The sequence below is a fragment of the Trachurus japonicus genome, chromosome 22 (assembly GCF_045865225.1).
Source record: "Trachurus japonicus isolate A0001 chromosome 22, Traja_1.0".
In the NCBI taxonomy this organism is placed as follows: domain Eukaryota; kingdom Metazoa; phylum Chordata; class Actinopteri; order Carangiformes; family Carangidae; genus Trachurus; species Trachurus japonicus.
The window spans coordinates 16,755,569-16,780,167 of NC_140928.1; the positions used below are offsets into that span (position 1 = coordinate 16,755,569).

The window sequence follows — 24,599 nt, forward strand, 5'->3', positions numbered from 1 at the left end:
CCTCCTGAATCCATTCAAGGTCTTGCTGCAGTGTTGAGGGTCTGACGCCATCGCCCTCCCACTTCATTCACAAATCCAGCCACAGGAAACAAGTCACTACGCAGTCTCTCTGCTGGCCTCCTGTGCCAGCTGCATCACAGGAAAAGGCCTGATGATCAGGGGGTCACAATGAGCTCCAGATGTTGCTGGGGACAGTTGCAGCGTCCAGGAAAAGTTATGTGTAGTGGCTTTGCATCACACTCTGGAAATCTCCAGACAGCTACCACATGTGATCATCAGTCACACACACAAGGCAAGTTTATACAACACTTGGCCTGACGATGTCACTGGGAAGGAGCGAAATGAAAAATGCGCTACGACAGCCAACGTCTCCATGTAGGAGCAACGCGCCCTGCCAGCCCTGTATTAACTCTGTCATAAATATCTTTGCAGATATAAATGTTAAAATCAAACCCTGTAAATGTTAATATGACAATCCCATGTAAATGCTAATATGAAAGCTGCTGCAGCCCGAGCAGCTGGGGACGGACGGAGGAGCCGCTGCGCGTATCGGTCTGTCCTGGTGGGGGTGCTGGGAGGTGATGGGCCCAGTTGTCAGGAGACCACCCCAAACAGGGCCCAAACAGCCAGCTGGAGGGATTGAGGAGGCGCCATGTTGCACTGACTGACCAGATTCTTCAGATAGCTCAAGGGAGGACAGGCTGTTCGCTGGCAGATGGGAAGAGGGATATCTCTCCGGCCGCAGAGGAACCCCCTCCTCCTCCTCCTCCTTCTCTTCCTCCTCCTTACATCACCCTGCAAAACCCCTCACTCCCCTCGCTTCAGATCCCACTCCATGTCTTCGCTGTCTCTTTATCTTAGTGTCTTTCCTTCTGCTTGATTTCTCAGCTGGCTCCCAGGCAATGCTTGAAAAAAGTTTTGTTCTCCACGTTGGGCTTGAATCTGAACAGCTGCCAGGATTTCTTCGACCCCTTCTTCCCCCTGACCGGCACTAAAACTCGGCTGCAGTTGCTTCTTGTACTTTTTTTCAGTCTGTGATCCAGTAAAAACAATAAACTGACATGACAGATACTGTATGTATGTCGAGCTATGCTGGGAGATACCCCTCATTTACAGCATTAAAAATAAACAAACTCTCCTCTCTGATCTTTTAGAGAAACATAATGGGGCTCCCAGCAGGTTAACTACTGCATTCAACTACAGTAAATTAAAATGGCTCACAATTAGCTGATTCAAACCTTGATGGAAAGTGTTGCTCATGATAATTGCGGGCTATTTGGCTGTATTATTATTACTGTAAGTGTTTTGACAATGAGGCCCCCCCTAATCTTTGTGGCAAAAAGGCACCCAAGCTCCAATGCACTCCTGATGGAACAATTATGTATGAAAACAAACGCAGCGGTGATGGACTGCCAGAGTGTAATGGATGACGGACAAGAGAGCGGGAGGAGAGGAGGGTCGAGTATCTAGAGTTGGTCTGTCACGCACGCTCTACCACCGGAGGACAAGGAGGAAATGGAACAAACCAGATCAGGATTGAGAGCCAGGCCAGAAAGTCTCTAGGTAACTCCATAAAGGGCAAAACACTTTATGATAAAAATCTCATGGAAATATGCTTCCAAGAACGACTTCTGATTGAACCTCCAAAGGTATTTTTTTCTCAACGTAATCACCGAGGGGGAGTCGAGCAACGCAACGCATGCAGTCGGGTTGAACTGATCTCCCGGTGTCCGCTGCCAGCTTCATCGCAGACAGCGGTCTTAAGCAGTTTTCATTGAAGTGTTCGTTCTCACTCAGTCACACTTACAGCAGAAGCCAAAACCAGACAAATTATCTGTCACATAAACACACCGCCGGGAGACGTTATCTACTGTATCACTGAGATTAATTGGGTAACGGAGTGTGTCTCCTGTCTCTGTGTGTGTGTGTGTCTGTGTGTGTGTGTAGTTTGGCCTTAAATTATCTAAACCATCCTTCTCACAGCTTTAAATCAATATTTAACCCCCCACCCCCCCCCAAAAAAAGAATTCCATGTACATGTACAGTATTACTGTCTGCTGCAGACACAAATTCTTCACTGAGTTGCCTTACATGTTTCAAGAACACAGCAGCGCACACAGAGAAACTTTTGCAGTTCGCTTTTTTCTCTATTCTGTATTTGATCATATTTAAGCCACTTCTCAGCAAGCAAAGACTTCTAATAACCTCGCAGCCAAAACTAACTCTAGGTTAATATGAAATAACATATAGGCAGACTCAGTAAACAGTGATCAGCTTTACTTAAGCATATGTGGTGTAGGAGCATTAGATTTATTAATGGATTTTTTTGGGAGTGTACAGTATATGACTTGAGATTTCAGTCACAGATGTGAAGCCAGCTGTGGAGCGTAGTGGGAGTTGCAATATCTAAAACTTTATATCTAAATGTCAGTATACTATCGTATTATCATGCAGGAGTTTAGTTGCCACTGAAGTTTCATTTGTCACATGCCAAGGTACAAACTACCAAAAGCTAAGTAGTGATTTCTTTTATGTATTTTATGAGAAATATAGAAGAATACAAAAGTATAGCGGAAAATATTGTGTTATACAATATCATTACAGTCTATAGGATAAGTCTATTTATTAATTTAATTGTTGACTACATCTGGGCACATTCTGCTTTATGTAATTCACTAAACCCTATTTAAAGTAAAAACCTACATGCTGCCATGTAGCAATATTTTCTTCACCTCTCACAGTATCTAATCAGTAAACTTAGAACGACATCACTGGGATATCCATCACATGAATGATTCTAAATACGACCCTTTTCAACGTCCTTTAAGTGCACTGCAGACCCACACAAAGCCACGTCTGACTTTGATGCCGTATAGCACAACTGTACAATGAACGCTGACATTATAGCTGGCTCGCTGCCTCCATCTCCAACCTGTTATTTTAGCACAATCAGCAGACACCCTCTCTTTGAACTCAATGACAACTTCATATTGAGGGAGACTAAAATAAACTTTGGTCCCGTCTATTCCCATCTCATTCATGAGCATGCTTTATTACAACAAGCGGCACTTTCTGAAGTGCTTTGCGTTTTCCAAATCTGCCTGATTATGGCTCTTCTTCTGAAGCACAGCTGTCACAAGACCGGGCTGTAACTCCTCCTCGGCTGAGAGAGAGTGCAGACTCTGGCCCTAATTAGGCATCTTAGAGTAATTAGACTAAACACAGCCTTCACGCTCCACTCTGCTCATTCATCATGTTCTGCTGTAGCACAGAGGAAATGCACTGTACGCACATGCACAAATGAGTAACACACTCACTCAGACTGTGCTTAATCCTCCAAGCCCCATTCAAGAGCTGTGAGAGTCTGAACACAAACCGGCACTATTACACTGAATGTGTTTCTTATTGTGGAGCTGCAGACCTCCTGCCTCCGCAGAGTGTAGCCTAAGGAAAGGGAAGAGCTTGAGATCAAATTGAGTCACAGAGGATGAAGTAGTATGAAACAATATCCCATGCCGCTGTTGACTTTGGGCTGGGAAAGGTAGGGGCCGTAACACATACAATAGAGGAGAGGATCAAGCACTAAACCTCCATAAATCCACTTGTTTTAGACCTCGACCTCTGTGAGTGACGTTGTCTTTTAACTATTAAACTGAGCTCAGATTTTTGACTGCGGGAAGATGCAACAAACATGGCCTCAAAACACCACAGCGGAAGATGATGTGGTCTGATGGGCCTCTGGTTTTAGTTAGCGCACAGGTGACCTCATGTTTTATGGATGTTGAATTGAGTTTAAATTTTTAACAAGACTGACACATTTTACAACAATCAATGATCTCATCGAGGAAAGCGGCAGAGAGAGGCAAGCTTATATAAACTGAACTCCATCTGCACTCACCGATGACGATGAGAGTGTAGTTGATGTTAACGCTGCCGAAGCCGTTGGTGGCTTTGCAGATGTAGGTGCCCGTGTCATCTGCCTCCACCTCCTTGATCTTCAGGCCCATACGCAGGATACGGAAACGAATCCAGCCGCTGTGGATGTTGCGCCCGTCCTTGGTCCACATGATCAGGGGCGGAGGGTCTCCTTCCACCGGACACGGCAGCTTGATGGCGCTCCCAAGCCGGGCTGTCTGTCTGTGAGGGACCTTCTCGCACACACGTGGAGGTCCTGAGGACGCACAAACAGGAAACATATCAATTTTCTGAAACCAATTCTTTAAAACCGTGATATGGTAAAACAAGTAAAACAAATCATGTGGTTGAATCTCCAGCCCACAATAACAGTGAAAAATGGATTAACGCTGATATAAATATTTTGGTATACCACATCTTTGAACATTTTTGTGCCAAAAAAAACAAGAGGACAGCCATTACTCAGCATTTCCTCACAGTAATATTCTTCTTTTTTGATAAAACAATACTAGAAACACATCTGGGCCAGTGTTTCTCAACCTTTTTGACAAACTACTTCCACCTGCAACTGCTTGTCACAGGTTGCAAGGGTCAGTTGTTCTGGGCATTTCATCTCAGCTTATAGCCAATATCATTGACAAGTCCATGAGGATTGTAAATCTACATTTCCATTAAAAAGTGGGCAACTCCGTCTGTTTCCAAGTTTAAGTATGAACTTTGCATTTCAATGTTTTTTCCACCCTCCCCTCCTGTTAATCATCTTGTGACACGTTTTGGGACTCCTAAACCCACAGTTTAGAAACAGATGATCTACACAAGACTCTGAGGTACAGCTTCTGGAAACTCACCTCATGTGTTAAATGGCACGGAAAACAAATAACAGTGGAAAGAGTTTCAAGCATGATTGAGTTTTTGAACAAAGGACCACTTGAAAAGTATCAATTCAAACTATTATATCTTTATTTTGCAAAAAAACAAACAAAACAATGCACAGGTTTTTTTGGTTACCTAAAAAAGTAGTGGTGGACAAGTAGACACTTGATTCTCTATACCCTACAAATGTATATCAGTGCGGTAAATCAGCAAATGAACGAAATAGTCCAGATTTCCCTGACTAAACGCAGCTCTGAAAACAGTGTGGATGTGGGTAGATGGAATGAGATAGAGGTAATTTGTCATCTTTGTGTGTGATTACCCAGAAATGTTGAAACCAGATTGTAATAATTGGACAAGCCCTGTCGTCCACGGCCTGCACAGAGAGGGTAAAGTGTTCTGGCTTCGGTTTTGCGTAGCGTGCAAGAGATCAAAGCGATGAGGGGGGCGGGTCGCAGTGAGACGGACAGCAGCCTGTTCTCCCTGCTCTTAATTGGCCCAGGCCTGCTCCCTTTAGATCTGGTGAAGTGGAGCGGGCTGAAACACTCTGTGATGGTGTTAGGAGGCCTGCGCCACCGCTCGCAGAGCACCAGGCGTTTAACTAACCCCTCGACCAAAAACCAAACAAAACCCTGAATTACTGAGAAGACTAGACACCGAGGAGAGACAGGAGATTGGGGGTGAGGAAGGGGGAGGAACTGCAACCAACCCCTATAGCTTCAACAGCCCTCAAAAGTACACAGAGCACAGTGTGTGCCTCAGAACAAATGGTAGCAGTAGCAGTAAAAACAATGGGGAGGGTAAGTACACATGGCCTCTCTCAACACATACACACACACGCTCTAACACACACATGGAGTCACATTCCTTTGGTGCATTTCACACTTATTGTAAACAAGAAGTTCATTATAGTGACGGGGGCTGCAGTGGGGGAGGTGACACAGGTAACTCCATCTGGTGGTTTTAACCATCACATTGGCACCAGATGTGTCTCAGCTGCAGGTACAACATCTGGACTGCTGTGCTGCTGACCTCTGATGCTAAAAAGCTGGATGTAGTAATATTTTCTTTAAAAAAATAAAAATAAAACAAATGTCATGCCACAAAACCAAGTAAAAAAAAAAAAAAAAAGGGTGAATCTTGGAGCGTAAAACCCAATGACAGCCTCCTTCCTTTTTTTCCCAGTTTTTCCCAACCACGCATGAACGCACGCACACACACATGCTCAGAGTTTTCCTTCCTCTCTGTGAATGGCCTTTCCTGGTCCACAGCATGCACAGGAAATTGGAAGTGTCATTGTTTATGTCTGTGGAGAAAACACAACCACAGTCTCTTTGGCTGTTGTCAGCTGGCCCATATCTCACTCCTCTCCTACCAGGAAAGCAGAACAGAGGCGCTCACTGTTTCTACTCTGCTTTAGGACCACAAACAGGTCACAGCGTTGGCTTAGCGCTGCTGGGACTCATATGGACTGAGTTGATCCCAAAAGACTAAACCGCCTTGTAAAAACATAAATTCGTTTCTGCCAAATCTTGAACAAATAGGCTTCAGTTATCTCTTCGGACTTATGGCTCCACAAGTCACTCAACCGTGTGCCGCTTCTGGATTAATGGAGGGGGCTGACGTACAAAACAAGGCCTGATTCATGTCAAAGTTTTACTTGAAGCAAAGTTTCAAAACAAACCGAACCTACATTGTCAAACAAAAGCATTTCTTTACAATGTTATACTTCCCAATAAAATAAAAAGCGATCAGGGAACATCTGAGTCCTGTTTTCCATTGGTAGAAATGTGCAGTGCACTGCAAAACCTCTCTGCAGGAGAATCTCCCCAGTCCATCTGAGGAGGATCCTGATTTCTTGTTATGGTCAGACAACCTTCAACTGTGGTGCTTTTAAACTCTGACTATAATAATAAGTATGGTACAATATGATGTCTTAATACCAGTAAATCACTTTAGAAATTGTGCATATTGATGTTCATGTAGTTAGATAAGTGTAATACCTTAGCCTATAGCACAATTAAAGAAAACAGGGAGAAACTTAGCGAGCTTTGTAAAGCTAATTTCCAATAAATAAATATATACATACACCTAAATAAATAAGCCAAAATGGTGAATACTCCTGCAGCAGCGTTAATAAAGGTCTATGTGAATCTGAACATGTTCAGGATATCTCCAGCTCATGAACTTTTTGGCTTCATAAACTAAAAAGCTTTGGCTGGTGCTCCAAGCGCAAGGAATGTGCAACAAATGATTTCCTCCCTCCATCTCCGCTCCTGAAAAAACCTTTTGAAGTTCCTTTGAAAAACAAGGCATGAAGAGGTGCTGAAATCAAGGACATCGTCTGAATAACTTAATAAGTATTTGTGCTGTGTGCATGACCACCATCCTTTCTTCAGAAACCCCCCCCCCCCGTCCTCCCTTCCTCTCAAGGACAGGTTCTCTTAACCTTGGAGTTGAAAGCTCAGGATCCACACAGAGGCCCTCTGTAGCAAATCCAATTCTGAGAAATGAGGAATTATTGCCTTATCTGCATGATTGTAAGATACACAGTTCAGGACATCTGAACATGCAGCAGGTAATCACACTGCACTGGAAGTAAAATGTACTGCGGCTGCAATTTCCTCTGTTGTTTTAGCCTCGGTCTTCTGAGGCGCTCTGCTGTTTGCTGAACGTACCATTATGTTCCTCCACGGAGGCTGTGATGAATGGGAATCTGCCAGATTTGTGACAAACTGCTGAGTAGTTCGCAGTGTTTACTCAAATTGTTAGAATTGTTAGCTCCGCCGTAAATGGAAAACGATACACATGACCATATGGGCTTTCCCGAACTGCAGCATTGGTACAGCGCTCCCTATTATAGCCGAGCTTCATGTGTGAATGGAATCTTTCATAGCGCAGGAAGAGGAGGAGGACGCCTGGCGACTCACAGAATTAGCTCTGTTTTTCTTTGCTCAATTTGGTGATGGATTATTTTAAGAGAAAGGGGTACATTCAATAAGGGGCATTCTTGTGATGCAGACTAAATATAGTAGTTTTTTTCACAAAACCTTGTGAGCAGGTTAATGAACTGTTGATCTGACGTGCAGGCATCCGTGGAGGGAAATATGTTAGGAAATGTCAGAATGCAAATGAAAGTAGAAGAGGAACACGGGGGGGAAAACGGACTACAAAGGCTGCCAGGATTGAGCAATGATCAGATGTGCTGGCACCTCTCTCCTCATTTATTTTCTCTTTTTACAAAACACCTGTGGGTTTGTAATGATGTGTACATGCATTTTTTACTCCCATACAAAGTGCTTTCGTGTTTTTTTTAAGTCATTGCAAACATGTCAATAAAGGGCCGGCTTGGCTGCTGACAGATGCTCCAATACATAGCAGACACCTGGATCTAAACCAACCACAATGAGGATAACTTAATGATGCACGCAACACCGTCTCCCCAATACAGGACATACTTATTCAAACAACACTGTAAACATCTTCTAATAAAAAGGATTTGGTCCTTAATCTCCAGCCAACTGCAAGAATTTCTTATACCTCAAAAGGCTTTTGCACGCTGCCAGACTTTAGTGATTCATTACTTAGATAAACACTGATCTGAGTCAATGTGTCTTCAATATGCAGTATTTACATAAAGGATAAGAAGCAGAGAGACAGATAGAAGCTGGAGAATGCTTCCTCCTACTCAGCAGCACTGTGTTAGTTCAGCAGACCGTACAAGAGCAGACAGACCTCTCACACAAGACAGCGTGGTTTAATGGAGCCATTGCTCCCAGGGAAATATTCTATCATGCATCTCTTAAAAACTCAAGATGGAGGGGAAAAAAGTAGAAAAGTAGAGTTCAAGGAACATGAGAGGGAGGAAAGAAATGCACACGCGCACACACACAGAGAAAAAAAAAATACATGAAAGCTAGAAACCAAACCCAGAGCCGGTGACTTCACTTGAGACTGGAGGGGTTGGGTGAAGGGGAAAGGTGAGGCAGACACCGCAGCTCAGGGAGTGTGTGAAAGGCCAGAGCTTCTGTTCAGAGCCCGCTGCTGCGCTCAGCTATACATTTCACAAGCAGAGATAAAAATCGGCATATAACAGTGAGAACGAGAGAGGGAGAGCAAGGGGGGGCGCTACCTTGGCAAATCAAAAAAGGAGGCAAGTTAAGGTGAGGGAGAAAGGAGAGAGAGAGGGAGGAGGAGGGTGAGGGGCTGCTGTGACTGGGTGAAAGGGGATGGGGTACATGGAGTGGCGGTAAGGGGTGTTCTGACAGCAGAGGGGCAGCGAAGGGTGAAGAATGCCGTCTCCCCTTACGCCTCCAGACGTCCTACCCAGCAGCTCCACCAGCGCGGTAATCAATACCCGTTATTTTCCTCTCTCGGCTTTCCAATCAATAGATAAGAGCGGGGTAAGAGCGGCCCGGGACAATGGCTCTTTCTTCGGTACCATCAGATGTGGGCTGAATAGCAACTTCTTCGGTGGTGGGAATGGTACAGGAGGAGCTATTGGGTGACATGAGGGACTAGAGACACAGCAGGAGGGGGCGGAATAAAAACAAAGCCGTAAAAAGAGAATAAGATGCTCCGGTCGATCTGTCTGATTAAAGCAGATCTGCTGGACCGGCGTCGCTGCCTGTTTTTCTCTGCATCTGCTTCCTTCGCTAATGGCTTCAGAACAACAGGCTCCTGTCGACTCCTCATCAAAAGAACAGGAAAGAAACGGAGAGAAATTACTCCGGCGTCATAAAGCTTCTGGAAACATCTCCATCACGCGGCTTACCCTTAACAGGCCCTACTGTGGAGCCTTTGAACTCTAAGCTGCTATATTTCATTAAACTTGACTGCCTTCTCCCGGCCCCAGCTGCCTCTGACGGAGAGAAGGAGCATGTGTGTGTGAGTCTGTGTGTGTGTTTGTGGATTTACTACTGTTATCTGATGTAATACGGCAACAAAAATCCTTTCAAAAACCCACAATAAATCGATTAGACTAATGTCAGTACACTGAATACTGGTCATTGATCTTTTCCATCTTGTCTGAAACAAAGACTACCACTATTAATACAAGAAATGAAAGCAACTTTTTCACACAGAGCATTAACACTGAGGAGGACTGCACATGTCAAGATCCAGACTGCTGACTAACTCAGATAAGACTTTCCTGGGAAAACTCCCCGCTATATGTTTTATTGATACTTTCACGAGGTGAAAGGCCTCTTTAATTCAGGTTCACTTTCCATAAGACTTCTGTACTTTTCCATACCTCCACAAACCTGGAAAAGTATGGAGTCTCCCTTATGGAAAGTCCTTCACCTGAATTAATAGGGGCCTTTCATATAATGTTTTTGGAGTGGCTGTTTTGTCTCATTACCGGACAGTGCACACAAGTTGCAGTGGAAGAGTTCATACCCTGCTTTTCCAGTGGGCTGCCTGCTCAAACACAGCACAGCAAATGGGCATTTTCTTTCAAAATAGGCCACTTTTTCGGCTATTATCAATAACTCTGGTACACAACTGAATGTTATTGACCAGATTGGAGTGGGTAAGATGGATGACATGTATAATTTATTTTGGGTCATTGACACAGTCCATCCCACTGTTGTGCAAGCAGAGTATTAATCAGTGGCTGGAAATCCAATAGTATCAGTTACATCCCTTAAAAACAAGGGTTTGCATTGCATGGCATTGCATACTTTGGTCTTTACATGGGATTTTATTTTATCTCTGTGTTTATTTTATGTTAAAAGAGAAAGAAAGAATGACCAACATTATATAAAAAAAAACAATTTTCATCTTCATTCATCTTATTACATTTTTTATAACAATTTAAAAACTAAAATTTTCGAGAATATTGAATACATTAAAAATGTAACTAATTTACTGACTAGACTGAGTAGTCTCAATCCAAAACTACCAATATAGGCAAACACTCTCATTGTTCTTAGATAAACATAAATTAAAACTCTGTTTTTTTTAATATAATAAAACACAACCACACTAATTCAGTAGCAGAACCTTTCTTGCAATTGTGAAAAAGTAATTCACTGGTCAGAAAGCGCACACAGCTAGTGGCACTCTAGTCGCTTTATCTCACTCCATTAGGCTAAGGCTTGGTGCACACACAGGGGCTGAGTGTGTGCTTAGGGCCACTTATCTGGGAAGAGGCAACAGGAGGGAGGCAGGGAAGAGAAAGAAAGGCCAGATAGAGTCACAGACAGAGAAAGAGGGGTCAGGGGAGTGGAGAGAGAGAAGAGAAGAGAAGAGAAGGAAGCCAAGAAGAAAGAAGCAAGGTGAGGGTTAAAGCGGAGAGTTGATTTAGAGAGTGGCAGGGAGCAGAGGCTGCGATGGCAGAGCAGCCTCCTTTAACACGCTGCTCATAAGGAGAGGAGGGCTGCATGGGGGAGTGAAGGGGGATTAGGTGGGCCCTGGCGGCAGCAACCAGGAATCCCAACAATCTCACACCCCACTCCCTGGCCCAGACTCGGCCTCAGCCACATGACACACTCAAACAGACCCTTCTCTCTGCAACACGGAGCAGGGCACCAACAAGCACCTGTTTATGACTGTCTGTCTTACATGTTTGGAGATGGACCAACCACTTGGCACTGAAAGGGACATTGTGTGAATACTCACACATGTTTGGCTGCTCTGGACCGTCTGTGTATTGTCTCCTCTCTCTCATACACAAACACACATGTATTAAGTTGAGATGCAACAAACAGTTCTCGTTCCTGTCCTCCACCTGTCTCAGATAGGAGAGGACATTTAAGACTGAACCCCATGGTTCAAGATTGGTATCTAACCACATACTTCTTCCTGTTTCAGACCCATCCAAGCGGTCGCAACCTTGAGGGGTTCTGAGATGACAAACAGAACGGAAAAGCAGAGAGTAAAATTACTGCCTCACGGTTGTATTATTATCTCTAATTATTACCTTGTGGTTTCTTGACTAGCTTCAGGTTATATACCTGTTTACCAAGAGTTGTATAAAATAATGATCTTAAAGCTTTGTGAGAACTGCTGTGTGGACTTGAGTAAAAAATCTAACTGAGACGACTCACTTGAGTACATCCAGAAATATTGCATTCGACAGGCCAAAAATTTTATTTTGAGAGGTCACTGTGACCATAACCTTGACCTGCCAACACTGCACAATTAATTGAAATATCACAAACTACTCGTCATAATTCCCCTCAACACTTTTTTGAAAATAAAATAAAATTTAAAAAAAATACATTTTTAGCATTTTGTGCAACCTTTGACCTTCAACCTCTAAAATATAATTTGTTCTTCAGTCCAAGTGTATGTTAGTAGAAAAAATTGTATAAATTCCCTCAAGTTATTACTGGCATAGCGCGTTCACAGGGCAAAAACTGACCTTTGACCACTAAAATCTAATCAACTCATCCTTAAGTCAAAGTAAATATTTGTTCCACATTTGGAGAAATTCCCCCATGGCATTCACAAGAATGGCACTGACAAAATAATGCCTCCAGGCCGGCCCTGGCCTAAAAAAACACTTATGAGTCACAATATTACTTGTCACTATTTTAGGGCTTATTGAAACAAGGACACATGTGACCAGCGTCTTTATAAAATCCCCTGCCCTCTAAAAGTCCCCGGCCTTATCTTATCTTAAATAACAAATATCCCAAAGAGTTGCACACAGATCCTAATCTCGTTGTTCCATACCTGGGGTTCAGGACATCCGCAAGGGCCCAAAATGATTCAAATGATACAAGAAAGAGGGAAAGTTTTCGTTTACATACAACTGTGCTGTTTTTAATGACTTGTCTCTAATTCTTTGCTTTTGTCTTGTGAACTACTGTTGTCTGGCTTGTAAAAATGCTTAAAATGAAACAATGTGAAAAGGAAAACTCTCTCATTGGTTGGACTACTGATGGCTCATGTCCAAACTAAGACCATAAACTGTGATTGGGTTTCACAAATAGACATTGTTTTATTAAGAGGGGCCGGAGGCCAAAAACGTTGGGAACCACTGTGCTAATCTCTGCTTTTTTAAAGAATTACTGAATAATTTGACCTTTCTTGGTCTCAGAAATTATCAAAACACAGAATAAAAACTGAGAGAGAAACAGTGATAATATGATACCCAAGTTTCAGTATGAACACTTGATACTAAGGATTAAAGTTATCATTTTTAACGAACTACTTTTCCTTATCTGCTATCTTAAATGTTAGCAGTGACACAAGAACTTTGCCTATTGCTACTCTGGTCAAAGAATAAAGAAAAGCAGAAATTCAAGCAACCTTCTGATGCCAGCTTTCGTTCTTGGTTCCTAAAAAGTATTGGCGCTCTGGCCCATACACCCCACATGTGCAACAAACCACGATCTAATTTGCCAAAAACGGTTGCCAACCACTGCTCCAGAGCATGTTGCTGCCTGGACAATAAACTCTTGAGGCCTCCTCATAACAAGAACGCTGTTTTTTGTTGTTTTCATGGCCTCAGTCAGTCGACAGCGAGGTGCATCCTGCCGCTCCCTACAGTATACGTGCCTCCTCCTTCAACCTTCCTGCATTCCATAGTGGGAAAAACTGACTCCGACCTGCTCGTTGTGTACAGTCGACACGGTCGGGGTCCAGTCTGGAGGTGCTGAATGAGATGCAGATGTCTTATTAAGCCAAGTCGCCGTTGCTCCGCGTTGGTCTGATGTTACGCCGACTGACAGAAAAACACAGAGGCTGTAAAGAAGGCTGCTTTTTGAGACATTTTTGATGCTGTCAGTGGCAAACTAGTGTGTGTCTGTGTGTGTGTGCTGCTGTGGTCAGATTTGTGTGGTGATGATGAGGATGAGGATGATGATGACGACGATAATGACGAAAATGGCCGAGCCCTGGCGCTGGGTGGACCTCCTCGTTTCTCCGTCTCCAGGAACCCAACACCAGCGTACAGTCGGAGGATCGGCCAATCTCCATGACACTGGGAAGCGCTTTACACCAGCGCCTTTGTCAACAAGGTCTTTTCAGGAAGGGGAGGGGGGGTGGGGGCAATGACAGACTGAGATGTAGCAGGAGTGTTTGGGCAGAATGGAGCGATTCAGACGGGAGAGGCTAGGAGGGGAGTGGGTGAGGGAAAGAGAAAGGCGGGTGAGACAGAGACGAGACAGAGCGGGGAGAAGGGGGGAGAAGCGGGGCAAGACAGACAGACGGAGGGAGGGGGTGGAGGAACTGGCAAAGCTCTCACTGACAGCAATGGGGCCTCTTGACAATCCAGGAATATTGTCTGAAATCAATCTGTCATCGTGGAGCTGTTGAGCCTGTCATTACGATGTGGTACTCGCCCTTTCACAGTGACAATTTGTTCAGTGCTTTCCCAGTTCACCTTAATACTCGGCGGCACAAAGGTCACTGCCCTCAATCCATCTTTGTCTGCCAGCCTGGCTGTCTCTTTCTGTGTTAATCAACTGTCCACACAGAGCTGCACAGAGCTTTTTTTTTTATCAAGGTGACCTGCACAGAAACAGACGGCTGATGACCAGAATAGACATCCTGCTGCAAGAACGTCTGTTACCTCATTCAATCTCTGTATCCAACAGAGAATCATCCAGTGAATGTAAAAAAAAAAAACACAAGACCAAGAAGCAAGCTACAGTCGTGCAGATAAATGATAACACACTGGAAGGAGGTATAACAGGTAAAACCTTTACTGTCTTGGTTTAGTGCAATAGTATGCGGATCTCTAGTTAGGACTTTTGGTCCAAAAATCACCACAATCAGATTCATGCAGAGGATATGAGTTGTCCAGACGTTGCACTCTCCATGAAAAACATCAACCTGCTGACATGAATTTTACCAACACAGAATAAATGGCCTGGAAACCATGAACATCTGTAGGCAATGTGATGCCAACCAATCAAGTCTGTGATGAGATATTTCACTTTAGGACTGTCAGGTTTGACTTGGTGGAGGAATAGTCTCACCAAAGTCATCCGGTGAAGTCCTCTAGGGAGCATAAATACCTGTTGGTAATTTCACAGCAATCCATCCAATAGACGTCAAGATATTTTACTCCAGCTCTACAAATGTCACCTCCTGGTGTCGCTACAGTAAAAGTTAGAAGATTACCAAATCCTTTGGGAACTGTGAATGTCTGTATAAACTTTTATGAAAACCCATCAAATTCTTGTTGGGATATTTCAGTCTGGACCAAAGTGTTGGATCAACTCACAGACTGGCCGACTCTACGATCTGACGCCGCTATTTCTGCAATCGTTTAGCTACTAATCTAAAAGTAAACAAGAAGAGTAGACTGTTGAGGTATTTGTCAATCCACACACAAATTAATTGTATGAATGGAGAAGTAACCCAATCTTCCAAGCCTCTAAGTCCCAGTATATCCAGGCTGGGGGCTGGTCCAAAGCCCAAACGCACATCTCTGTGCAGGAGGAAATCAAATCAGTTTCACTGCATGGTGCAGAATTCCAGTCTGGGATAGCAGTAGCCCGGCTATAAAATATGACAGATTATACTCTTTGCTCCTGAAATGATTTTTCCTCTCTTGTCCTGTTCCACTCTTCAAGTCAATGTGGGGACATATTTTTCCATTCATTACAGAAGGATCGGGTCCCCTGAATGAAAAATCTGGGCCTCTTTGCTTCCTCGCCTCCGCTTCCAGTGTTGAGAGCAGCGCTGCCGGAAATGGGTGCAAACGAATTCCATCGTGACAGCCTATACGCTTGCGATGGCAACTCCTATTTTGACGGACTGTGACAAGCGATCGCCCGGACCAGACTCTTTATAACCTCAATCAATGGGGGACAATGCACAAAGAATTTCTGAGGTCGCTCAAAAGAATCCCTAATGAAAAACAAAGTGGAAGTGAAAAAGCCACAAAGCCATGTGGGGTCTCATTGAAGCTCATCGGAGGTGAACTGAAAAGGGGTGGCGGAGGCTGAAAGCAGTGTCCACGGGTGTGTGTCGAAAGCAGCGGAGGCCTCATTCAGAGCTCGTTATCCCTGCCATTCCCTGGCCCGGTGTGTGAAACCCCCAAAGAGAGGAGGTGGTAGCAGGAAAAAGAAGGAAAGAAAAAAAAAAACAAGATTGAGAAAACCTGATGTCTGGCGTCAGATTATAAAGATGACTTTAGCAACCGACTGTTTCCTAAAATTATAAACAGGAGAAAGACAATGGCTGACTTGATGGCAGAGTGAAGGTAAAAAAAAAAAAAAAGATAAGAGAGACTTCATCCTGATATGATGTGCAACAGGTACCTCCTTGTTGCCTGATTTGGTATTCTGATATGTCAGTATGAGACTACAGTGGCACGGATTCAAGCAGGCTGTGACAAGTACGGAAAACAAGCACATGCAGTAAGATGGGGCAGATAGTATTTCTGCACATGAAATCAGCCTTTTATTCACTAACATCACAATGACAACTGCTGGACTTGTCCAAACCTGCTCAGTCCAAGCTACATCCTGAGGGCCACCATCACGTACATACATACTGCAGATGTGTTTTGGAGACAACAAAAGGTTGTTGTGGTGCGTGTTTTGTTGTTTTTGTGCAAAAGTGCTCGACACTACTGAGAGGGTAAGAGCCAATGTCACACGGAGAAGAAAAGGAACGTGGAAGAACAGTTTCGATTTCTGCCCCCACGGCCTGCAGCTGAAAGAAGCTACAAGTTAAAATCTACAGGAAAACAAAAGCCGCTTCTCCTGTTGAGAGGTGAAAGAGGGAAGCAATTTGAATCTCATCTTTTCACTCACTGAAGTGACTGAGCGAACAGCTGTGGAGCACAAAACCGAAGGGGAGGGGGTTTCTCTCCACGACTTGGCTCCTCAAAAGAAAAAGAGAAAACAGAGCGGGACTGGAGAAATGAAGGAGGCTTAGAAAGAGGGGTTGCGCAAGACAAATATTTCCCACTGTGGGGCTGAAATGCTATTGTAAGGTCACTTGTAAGGTTCCAGCAAGGCGGACCCTCACCCCCACCTACAGGCTTGCTTCCAGTTGCTCAGTCTGCTCCGCTTTCTGGCCAAGGGTGTAACACAGCAGCCTGAAGTGTGGAGTCCAAACAGTGTCCAGTGTCCTCAGATGCTTTTTTAACATCAAACAGCTGTCAATTAACAAAAGGACCCATTACCAACAAGTGTGGTAAAGCGAAGGAAGTCAAACCAAGGAGGCGAATAAAGTCAATTATCATCTGAATGATGACAATCTGACACCTCCGTGCGCACTTTGTAAACAGCTCCATGGGTTTTCGTCAGAGTTAACGGGAGCAAAAGGAATTCTATTTAACTGAACCCAAATCCATTCAGCCAGCAGGAAGAGTGTGTGTGGTCTGAAAACACTCCCCGAGCCAACTGCCCGAACAAACTAATGAGCATTGTACACACACACGCACGCACACACACACACACAGACCTTCGTATGATTCGACAGGATTTTCTTAGCAAGTAAAAAGAAGTAGAAAATGAAATTCTCCTCATGTGCGTCCGAGCATTAGCATACAGCTGAAAGTGACAAATGCTGAAAGCGGACAATGCCTTGTTGAAATTCCACATGAATGCTAATTGAAGTGGCCATTAAAGGCAGTCAATGAGGGGAGTGCTGCTCACAGGGATTATATGACCCTGCTAAAGTAAACACCAACTGACCTCCATTATGACTACTTATCACAGCTACAGCCCTTTCCTTTCTTTCCCCTGCGAGGGGTGAAGTCTGACACATTCCTCTCCCCGAATGTTTCCTCCTGAACTGACAGGGTCAGCCGTGTGTGCTGATAGATGGGAAACATGAATTGTTATAGTGGTGGTAACATTATTTCCGCGATAGAAACAGAGGGATCATAACAGCAGGAATATTATTTCCACCTGGTTTTGGAGGGGAAGGGAGGTGGAGCAGGAATAGCGGTTGGTATACCTCTGAGGTTTTCCAAATTGCCCTGTGCTCCTTGGATGTCTCATTATCATGACTTTTTCTCAGGGTAATTTCAGCCTGTTTAATAAAACACACACATACATTCAGACGCACGAAAGCAGCGCTCGTTCACTCTCGTAACTTCTTCTCACGCACCTCTAAATGGCAGCGCCTCAGCAAAGCGAGTCCCCCATCTGCTGTGAGCTCTAATAGATGGCAAATAAGTCCAGTCTACAGGGATGAGGAGTGTTTAAAATAAATTACTGCTGCCCTGTCCAACCTGGGGGGACCACCACATGTAATAATCCGTCCATTGTTCTCCACCAATGGACCCAGACTTGGTAAATAGGGGGCTACAGAGAGCCGAGAACGGCTGGGTGGGAGTTAAGGTCAGCTCATGCCTTGTTTTAACGACAGCACATTAACTTAACTCACTTCCTTCAACTTAACACTGGTAATAAATGGGAGGAAATGCACAGAGGAGCAGCGAGAAGCGAGGGGACATATGTATGAAGGGAGGCAGTCAGCGTCGGTCGTCTGGGTTTGGAAAAAGGTTGGAGGTGTTGAGCAGTTACACTGATTAGAGCCGAAGTAGAAGGAGAGGGTTGTTCGACTTCCCACGGGTTCTGCTGGCGAGGTGTGGGCAGAAAAACAAAATGTAACATGAAACTGATTTTATTTCTAATACCTAAATGGAGCATTTAAGTGCCAGTTGAACTAGAACTGTAAAAAAAAAAGTTACTCAGCAGCAAAGTTGAGCTTTTTCAGCGCATTTCTTCCTCCCTCCCTCACTCCCTCCCTCCCTCCTTCCCCCCCGAGTCTCGCTAGCTTGGCTCACAAACCAGAACACCACTGTTACACCTTCTTACTATTCAGGAGCTATTTAAAAAATAAGAGGACTTTGGGGCATTTGGTTACTGAGAAACTAGCCTCATTATGGTTAAAGGAAATGGAAAACTGTCTCCGAGCCAAATGGCCTTGTGATTTTAAGAGCCCTTAGCATACAATTTATCTGGTACCTTATGAAACTATGATGTAATTCTGTTATAAAATGTATATTTTCCAAACGGGGCAGTAGAGCAGTGTGTGTGTGTGTGTGTGTGTGTGTACTCTAAACTTCACCAGATGCTCCAGAGGTGAAAACAAATGTGTGTGGTGCTAAAAAAAAACAAAAAAACAGCAGATTCGTCTACGTGCACACTTGTATTTGGTGCCTGTTTCTAATTAAAATGCATCAAAACACTACCATTCAGCATGTGTGTGTGTGTGTGTGTGTGTTCATTATTAGCCAGTCCTGGTGCATAACAGAGACACCTGGTGCCGCTCTGTTTCTCCCAGGGTGCATTTCTGCAGATCCATATGTCCAGTGCTGCTGCATTCCTGGAGTTAGTGGAGCCCAGTGGTCCCGGGCCTGTCACCACATTAGAGGCTCTGCTGGGACACATCACTGAGCACCTCCTCCAGCTGCTGGGGGTGGCAGAGCACCGGGGGGTGGGAGGGGGGGGGGCTGGGACGGAGGAAGTGCAGGGGGTTCCTAGGAGGGGTCTTCAGAAATAATCCCTGCTCGGCCAGTCGCAAAGTCGCGGTAGTGGAGAGGAGAGGGAGGGTCCACATGCGAGCGAGTGTGTGTGTGTGTGTGTGTTGTAGGGCAGGGGGTCCTGGGTCAGATGTCACTTGATGACTGACAGCAACAGGCTTAAATGCGTTTCACCCAAACTCAGTGTTTTTTCAGAGGCATTGTCTGAAATGTTTAGATAAAGGCAGTAAAGCAACACCTCTAATGTGTTTTTACTGCTTCGCACACACACGTCACAGGAGGTCTGTCCTTTATAATTTCATTTACATTTGTCAGAGATGTCATCATACATTGTTAAATTTTACTGGGGCAGTTTTACGGCCTCGCTGGCCTTCGCTTCATTATAAAAGCAGACGTTCTGAGTCAAAGCTCCCCGACTGTAATTCACAGGATGTCAGAGTCAAGCTGTTGCATTTGGACTGTAACACTGAACTCACTGTTTCACTGCTTCTGCTGAGAGGAATTATGGGATATTTACACCTCACAGATTGTCAAGCATCGTTCAGAATCATCTCACTCTGACCATCTGCCAACTGCATAACCGTTGATGTGTCTGATCCGACTGTGCATCTGCAACCACTTTCAGGAAAATCATGAAAAACAGACTGTAAATTCTTCCTTTTGTCTGATATAAAATCAGTTCAGAGCCATCGGACTTCCACTCTCCATCATCCCGCTGGATTCCCCCTTTGGGTTTCTCTGACATCTGTTAATCTGTAAACATACAAAATTGCCTGTCTAATCTTATTTAGCCTTCACGTCTTGTTTACTTTTGGTTTAGTTGTGCCGTGAAGGCACGGCTGCCATGCTGTGAATGAGGCATTGTCTGCAGACCCACAGATCTAATCTCCCCCTCTAAACCGCCGCCAACCCCCCTCCTGCCTCCTCTACCTCGAGCACCGATGCCACATGCAGGTATTGTACCTATCAGACGCCTCTTGAATTCACTTCCACGCTGTGCTGGAGAATAAAGACAGCGCTGCGGAGCCTGGGTGTTTTGCCAGCGCGCGGTCTTCCGGGGAAATGTGTCTGGCTTTCAGATTTCTCTCATTAAAGCTGGAGTTTAGTTTCAAGGTTTTTCGCCTCAGTCTTTTGACTCATGCCACTGGATTGCATCAGACACGGTTCAGTAGTCAGTGATGGTGGATGAAATCATAGGAATTGCTTCGACAGTTATTCACAACCTGTTGACAAGCCCACTGTAAGTTGTCTTTATAAAGCAAAGTATTGATACTGGCACAGTAAACAGTGCTGTGAATTGTGGTCGGACTGAGGTCTCCCACTCTCCACTCAAGTGTTTTGGCCATGGGGACACACACGCGCACACACACATGGACACGCACACACACGGACACGCACACACATACACACAGGAAGGCTGAAGTGAGGCAGTTCCTTGGCGGGAGAGCTGGACCCTTACACTGACTTGTGTTCTTTCACCCTGGGAAGCTGATGGATGATGTTTGTTTGGTTTAGCTGCAGTGAATGTGCGCACACACATTCTCCGTCCTGACTGAAACACACACACACACACACACTGGGCAGGGGTAGGCTTGCCCTCTCTCATTCCCCTGCCCCGTGTTGATTTTGGGCTGTGTGTGGAGATTTTTTTTCTTATGTTTTAGTTTTCCGTCTCTTACTTCTCGGTGAGAAAACGTTAAGAGCCAACTGAGACTTTCTTCATGCTCGCAAGAAACCAGCCAGTCAACTTGACTCATAATGAGCAATGAATGTGATGCGGTGTGTTACCTTCCAAGTTTACAGTGTGAAATATTAGAAAGAAAGAAAGAAAGAAAGTTAGTGAAGCAGGTCTCACCTCTTGCACAGTCTGTCAGTAAAACAGCTTCGAAGACGAACAGCACAATCTTCAGGACGTCCATAGTGTCCAAACTCAACTTCATGTTCCCTAAATCTGAAAAGCATGAAGACACAGTGAGACAGAGCCAAACCAAACCATGGACAGCAATGTTACAGGATTTAGGCAAGATTTTTTTTGTTTTTTTGTTTAACTATTGGCAGTTATTATGATTTAACACACTTTCTTTTTTTTTTTACATAAAATTCATGAGTGATACCATTATGAATAGCAGTTATATCAAACTTTTATGAAGCAGTTTCCATGTCTTTATTAAACTTTTTTTCTGGCTGAACTTAGTTTTTTTCCCCTTCAGTTGACCTCAGTAGTTCCCAAACTGGACTCCTGGGACCCCTTTGGGATCTTTAAGAAAATCTAATGGGTCTTAAAAAAAAGAGCCAAAATAAAATAGGTTTAATCTCAATTTTATAAAATAATTCAACATACATTAAATTAAAACCCATGAACAGTGCTAGTCCTAGCAGTGTTACAGGTTGTCTGATGATGATAGGTCCTGTCCTGCTGCAGTCAGACTGTACTCTGGAGTCTGTCTGTGAACTCAGTTATTTGGGGTCTTTGCAAAAAAAAATTGAATATGTCCTGGTAAATGTAAAAGCACAGCCGTGTTTATGAGCTATACATTTTAAAACATAGCAAGGTCCTGAGTAGCAAACTGCCCCATAAAGTTGACTTTTTCCACAGTTTATCCGAGCAGTGCTGAAAGTAAATGTTCACTTCACTCCTGCTCACCTGTATTTTTAAATAGCTAATCATGCAAATAAGAGGCTGCAAGTTGAAACGAGCGGGGAACTGGATCAATAAAAGTGTATCGATAACATACCTGGATATTGAATGAATGAAGTCAATGTTGTGTTAGCCTCTTTTAACAGAAGTGTTATTAGCTAAAGTCCGTGTTGAAGAGCCCATGACTCTGGAGTGACAGTGGTCGACATTTCACCGTCCGACCTCTAACGTTAACGGTTAACGGACCAACCGCAGAAATTAAATTAAAACGCGTTTTTCAAAACTCGAGTGAAACGTTTCCCATAAAAAAAAAAAACACAACAAAACAAATCAAAGAAAGAGCCCGAGGCGGTCCCACACACAGTTGTAGCCTGCTTCGTCCACCACCAAGTGACTTTTCCAGTGCGCACACGGAGCAGCGGAGACTGGTTGTCCGGCCCAGCGCCGCGGCCGTCGGCCAATCAGAGGCCGCGCAGAGTCGACCGCAGCCGTTAACTCTTTACCGACAGACCGCCGTTATCTCCCCGGCGGAGAGAGAGACACCAGCAGCTGTGGGTGCAGGGTTAAAAAGCACCGAGAGCACCGACACATCCCTGCACAGTGCACAACCCTACATAGTTTTTGTCCTCTATATGAGAGTAAAATAAAATTAAACCAGCACTAAGTAACTTTTCAACCTTCATAAAATATTTTCATAACTTTTGTGATGATACATCGACTTACAACAAGTTGAATGACACCTCTGTCGTGGTCTGAGGGGGTCTGTATCTCTTTCTCTGGCACTAAGCAGCTTTGAGGAGCATGGTAGGAACCCTGCTCTCACTTTACTTTCACTTTCACGAGTCACAACAAGGAGGGAACAGGCAAAACGGCACTTTAGCAATGGATTATGTTTGTGTTTTCACTTTGAAAGGATCCACTGGAAACAGAAACTTAGTTTTGATGTCTTCTGTTAATTTTAATGCAGGATATTTACAGGGCTTCATGCTAGTGTTCATGGGAAATGGAGTCTTCCTTCAGGCAAAACACTACCGCTTTGGTCCACAGGCGCCGCCAAACTCAACCAAAACTGAAAGTTCTTGAGTACTGCTTTAAACAAAACAAAACAAAACAAATAATTAAACTTTTTACAAAGTTAGTCATACCTCTCGCGTTAAATCAAGTCTACGTCCATGTTTATAACAAATAACACATCAACTAAACTATATTATAGGCCTACTATCTAAAACTATAATATAACTGGGCTATATTGAAGCATAAACAGGGCCGTTGCTAGGAATTCTGGGCCCCCTTAAAGAATAGGCTACTAAAGTGGGCCCCTCCCCCTAACTTTTCCTTTTTTTTCTTAGACTACGTATGTATTATCGTTTTTTATTTAGCCTTCTTTGTTTTGATGCTAATGCAGCATTACACTGCAAAAACTCAAGTATCTTAGCAAGAATATTTGTCTTATTTCTAGTCAAAATGTCATTTCTAGTCAAAACAAATCTCATTATACTTAAAATAAGACACATCATATTAAAAGTAGCTTGTTTTTAGACACTTTTTTTTTACTTCTTTCAAGCATATTTTCACTTGGAATAAGTAGAAAAAATCTGATAGTGGAGCAAGTTTTTCTTCAATATTACAAACACAAAAAACTTACTTTCACTGGCAGATTTTTCTATTTATTGTGAATTTAAGTGAAAATTATCTAAAAACAAGTAATTTTTTAGGTAATGAGTCTTATTTTAAGTGGAAAGAGATTAGTTTTGACTAGAAATGAGACATTTGGACAAGAAATAAGACAAATATTCTTGGAAAGATGTTGAGTTTTTACAGTGTACTATGAGTATCAGTCAGGGTCTTATGCCGAATAAATCAGTCATACAAAGATTAGACTACTGGGGTTTTTTATGGGCCCCACTGGGCGCTGGGCCCCTAGAATTATCATCACCTTTCTCCCCTAATACAACGGCCCTGCATGTTTATAACAAATAACACATCAACTAAACTATATTAGGCTATACTATAATATCTAAAACTATAATATAACGAGGCTATATTGAAGCATAAATAAATCAAAGTACATGGTTCAGCACTGTATCCCCCTGCTGTGGCTTAATGATGAATACCATTACAGTAGTAACACACTATACACGTGTACTGCCATCTAGTGGAGCCCAGACCAGCTCCCATCATGATGAAGGCAGAGATTATTACCCAGTAAAATCAATAACTGTCAGCAGGCAGCAGCAGCACATGTGTTAATCCAGCACTGGCAGCTCTAACAAAAAAAAAAGTAACACGTTATAATAAGTAAACACTATTACCCATTAGTTAAGCATTGATAAATACAGAATTCTTCATTTATAACGCATGAATACTCATAAGTAAACAGGTAGTGCTTATCAATGATGAGTAAAACACTTTTAACTGTGTTTATAAACTACATACTAATGAGTCTTGTTCATGTGTTATAAATGATGAATTCAGTATTTACTTAATAGTGTGTACTTATTATGAAGTGTTACCAATAATTTATTATAGCAAATATATCAGTAATGATGATATACATTAGCAAGGCATTTAAAAAGTCTCCACTGTTAAAATGTAACCTGTGTGTTTTTCTTCCAAGGCCACTGTATCACTTTTGAACTGGTGTGTGTGTTTTTTTTTTTTAGACTGTCCATTTCTGGTAAATGCCCACATGTCAACAGACTTTCTGTTATGAATGTGGAGTATTTCAACCCAGGCCAAGATAAACCTCGCCATGTAGTATTT

At 43.5% G+C, this 24,599-nt stretch overlaps 1 protein-coding gene across 1 annotated transcript in view; it reads right to left on the reverse strand.

Annotated features, from left to right (window-relative positions):
- Positions 1–22,240, reverse strand: part of LOC146963814 (fibroblast growth factor receptor-like 1) — a 28,489-nt gene extending 6,249 nt beyond the window's left edge. Inside the window, exons 1-3 of the mRNA XM_085766664.1 lie at positions 21,934–22,240; positions 21,054–21,149; positions 3,899–4,171 (exon numbers count right to left, since the gene is read on the reverse strand). Of these exons, the coding sequence (XP_085622790.1) occupies positions 3,899–4,171; positions 21,054–21,138 (358 nt within the window). The 5' untranslated portion in view covers positions 21,139–21,149; positions 21,934–22,240. The remainder of the gene's footprint in view (positions 1–3,898; positions 4,172–21,053; positions 21,150–21,933) is intronic.
- Positions 22,241–24,599: the final 2,359 nt, after the last annotated feature.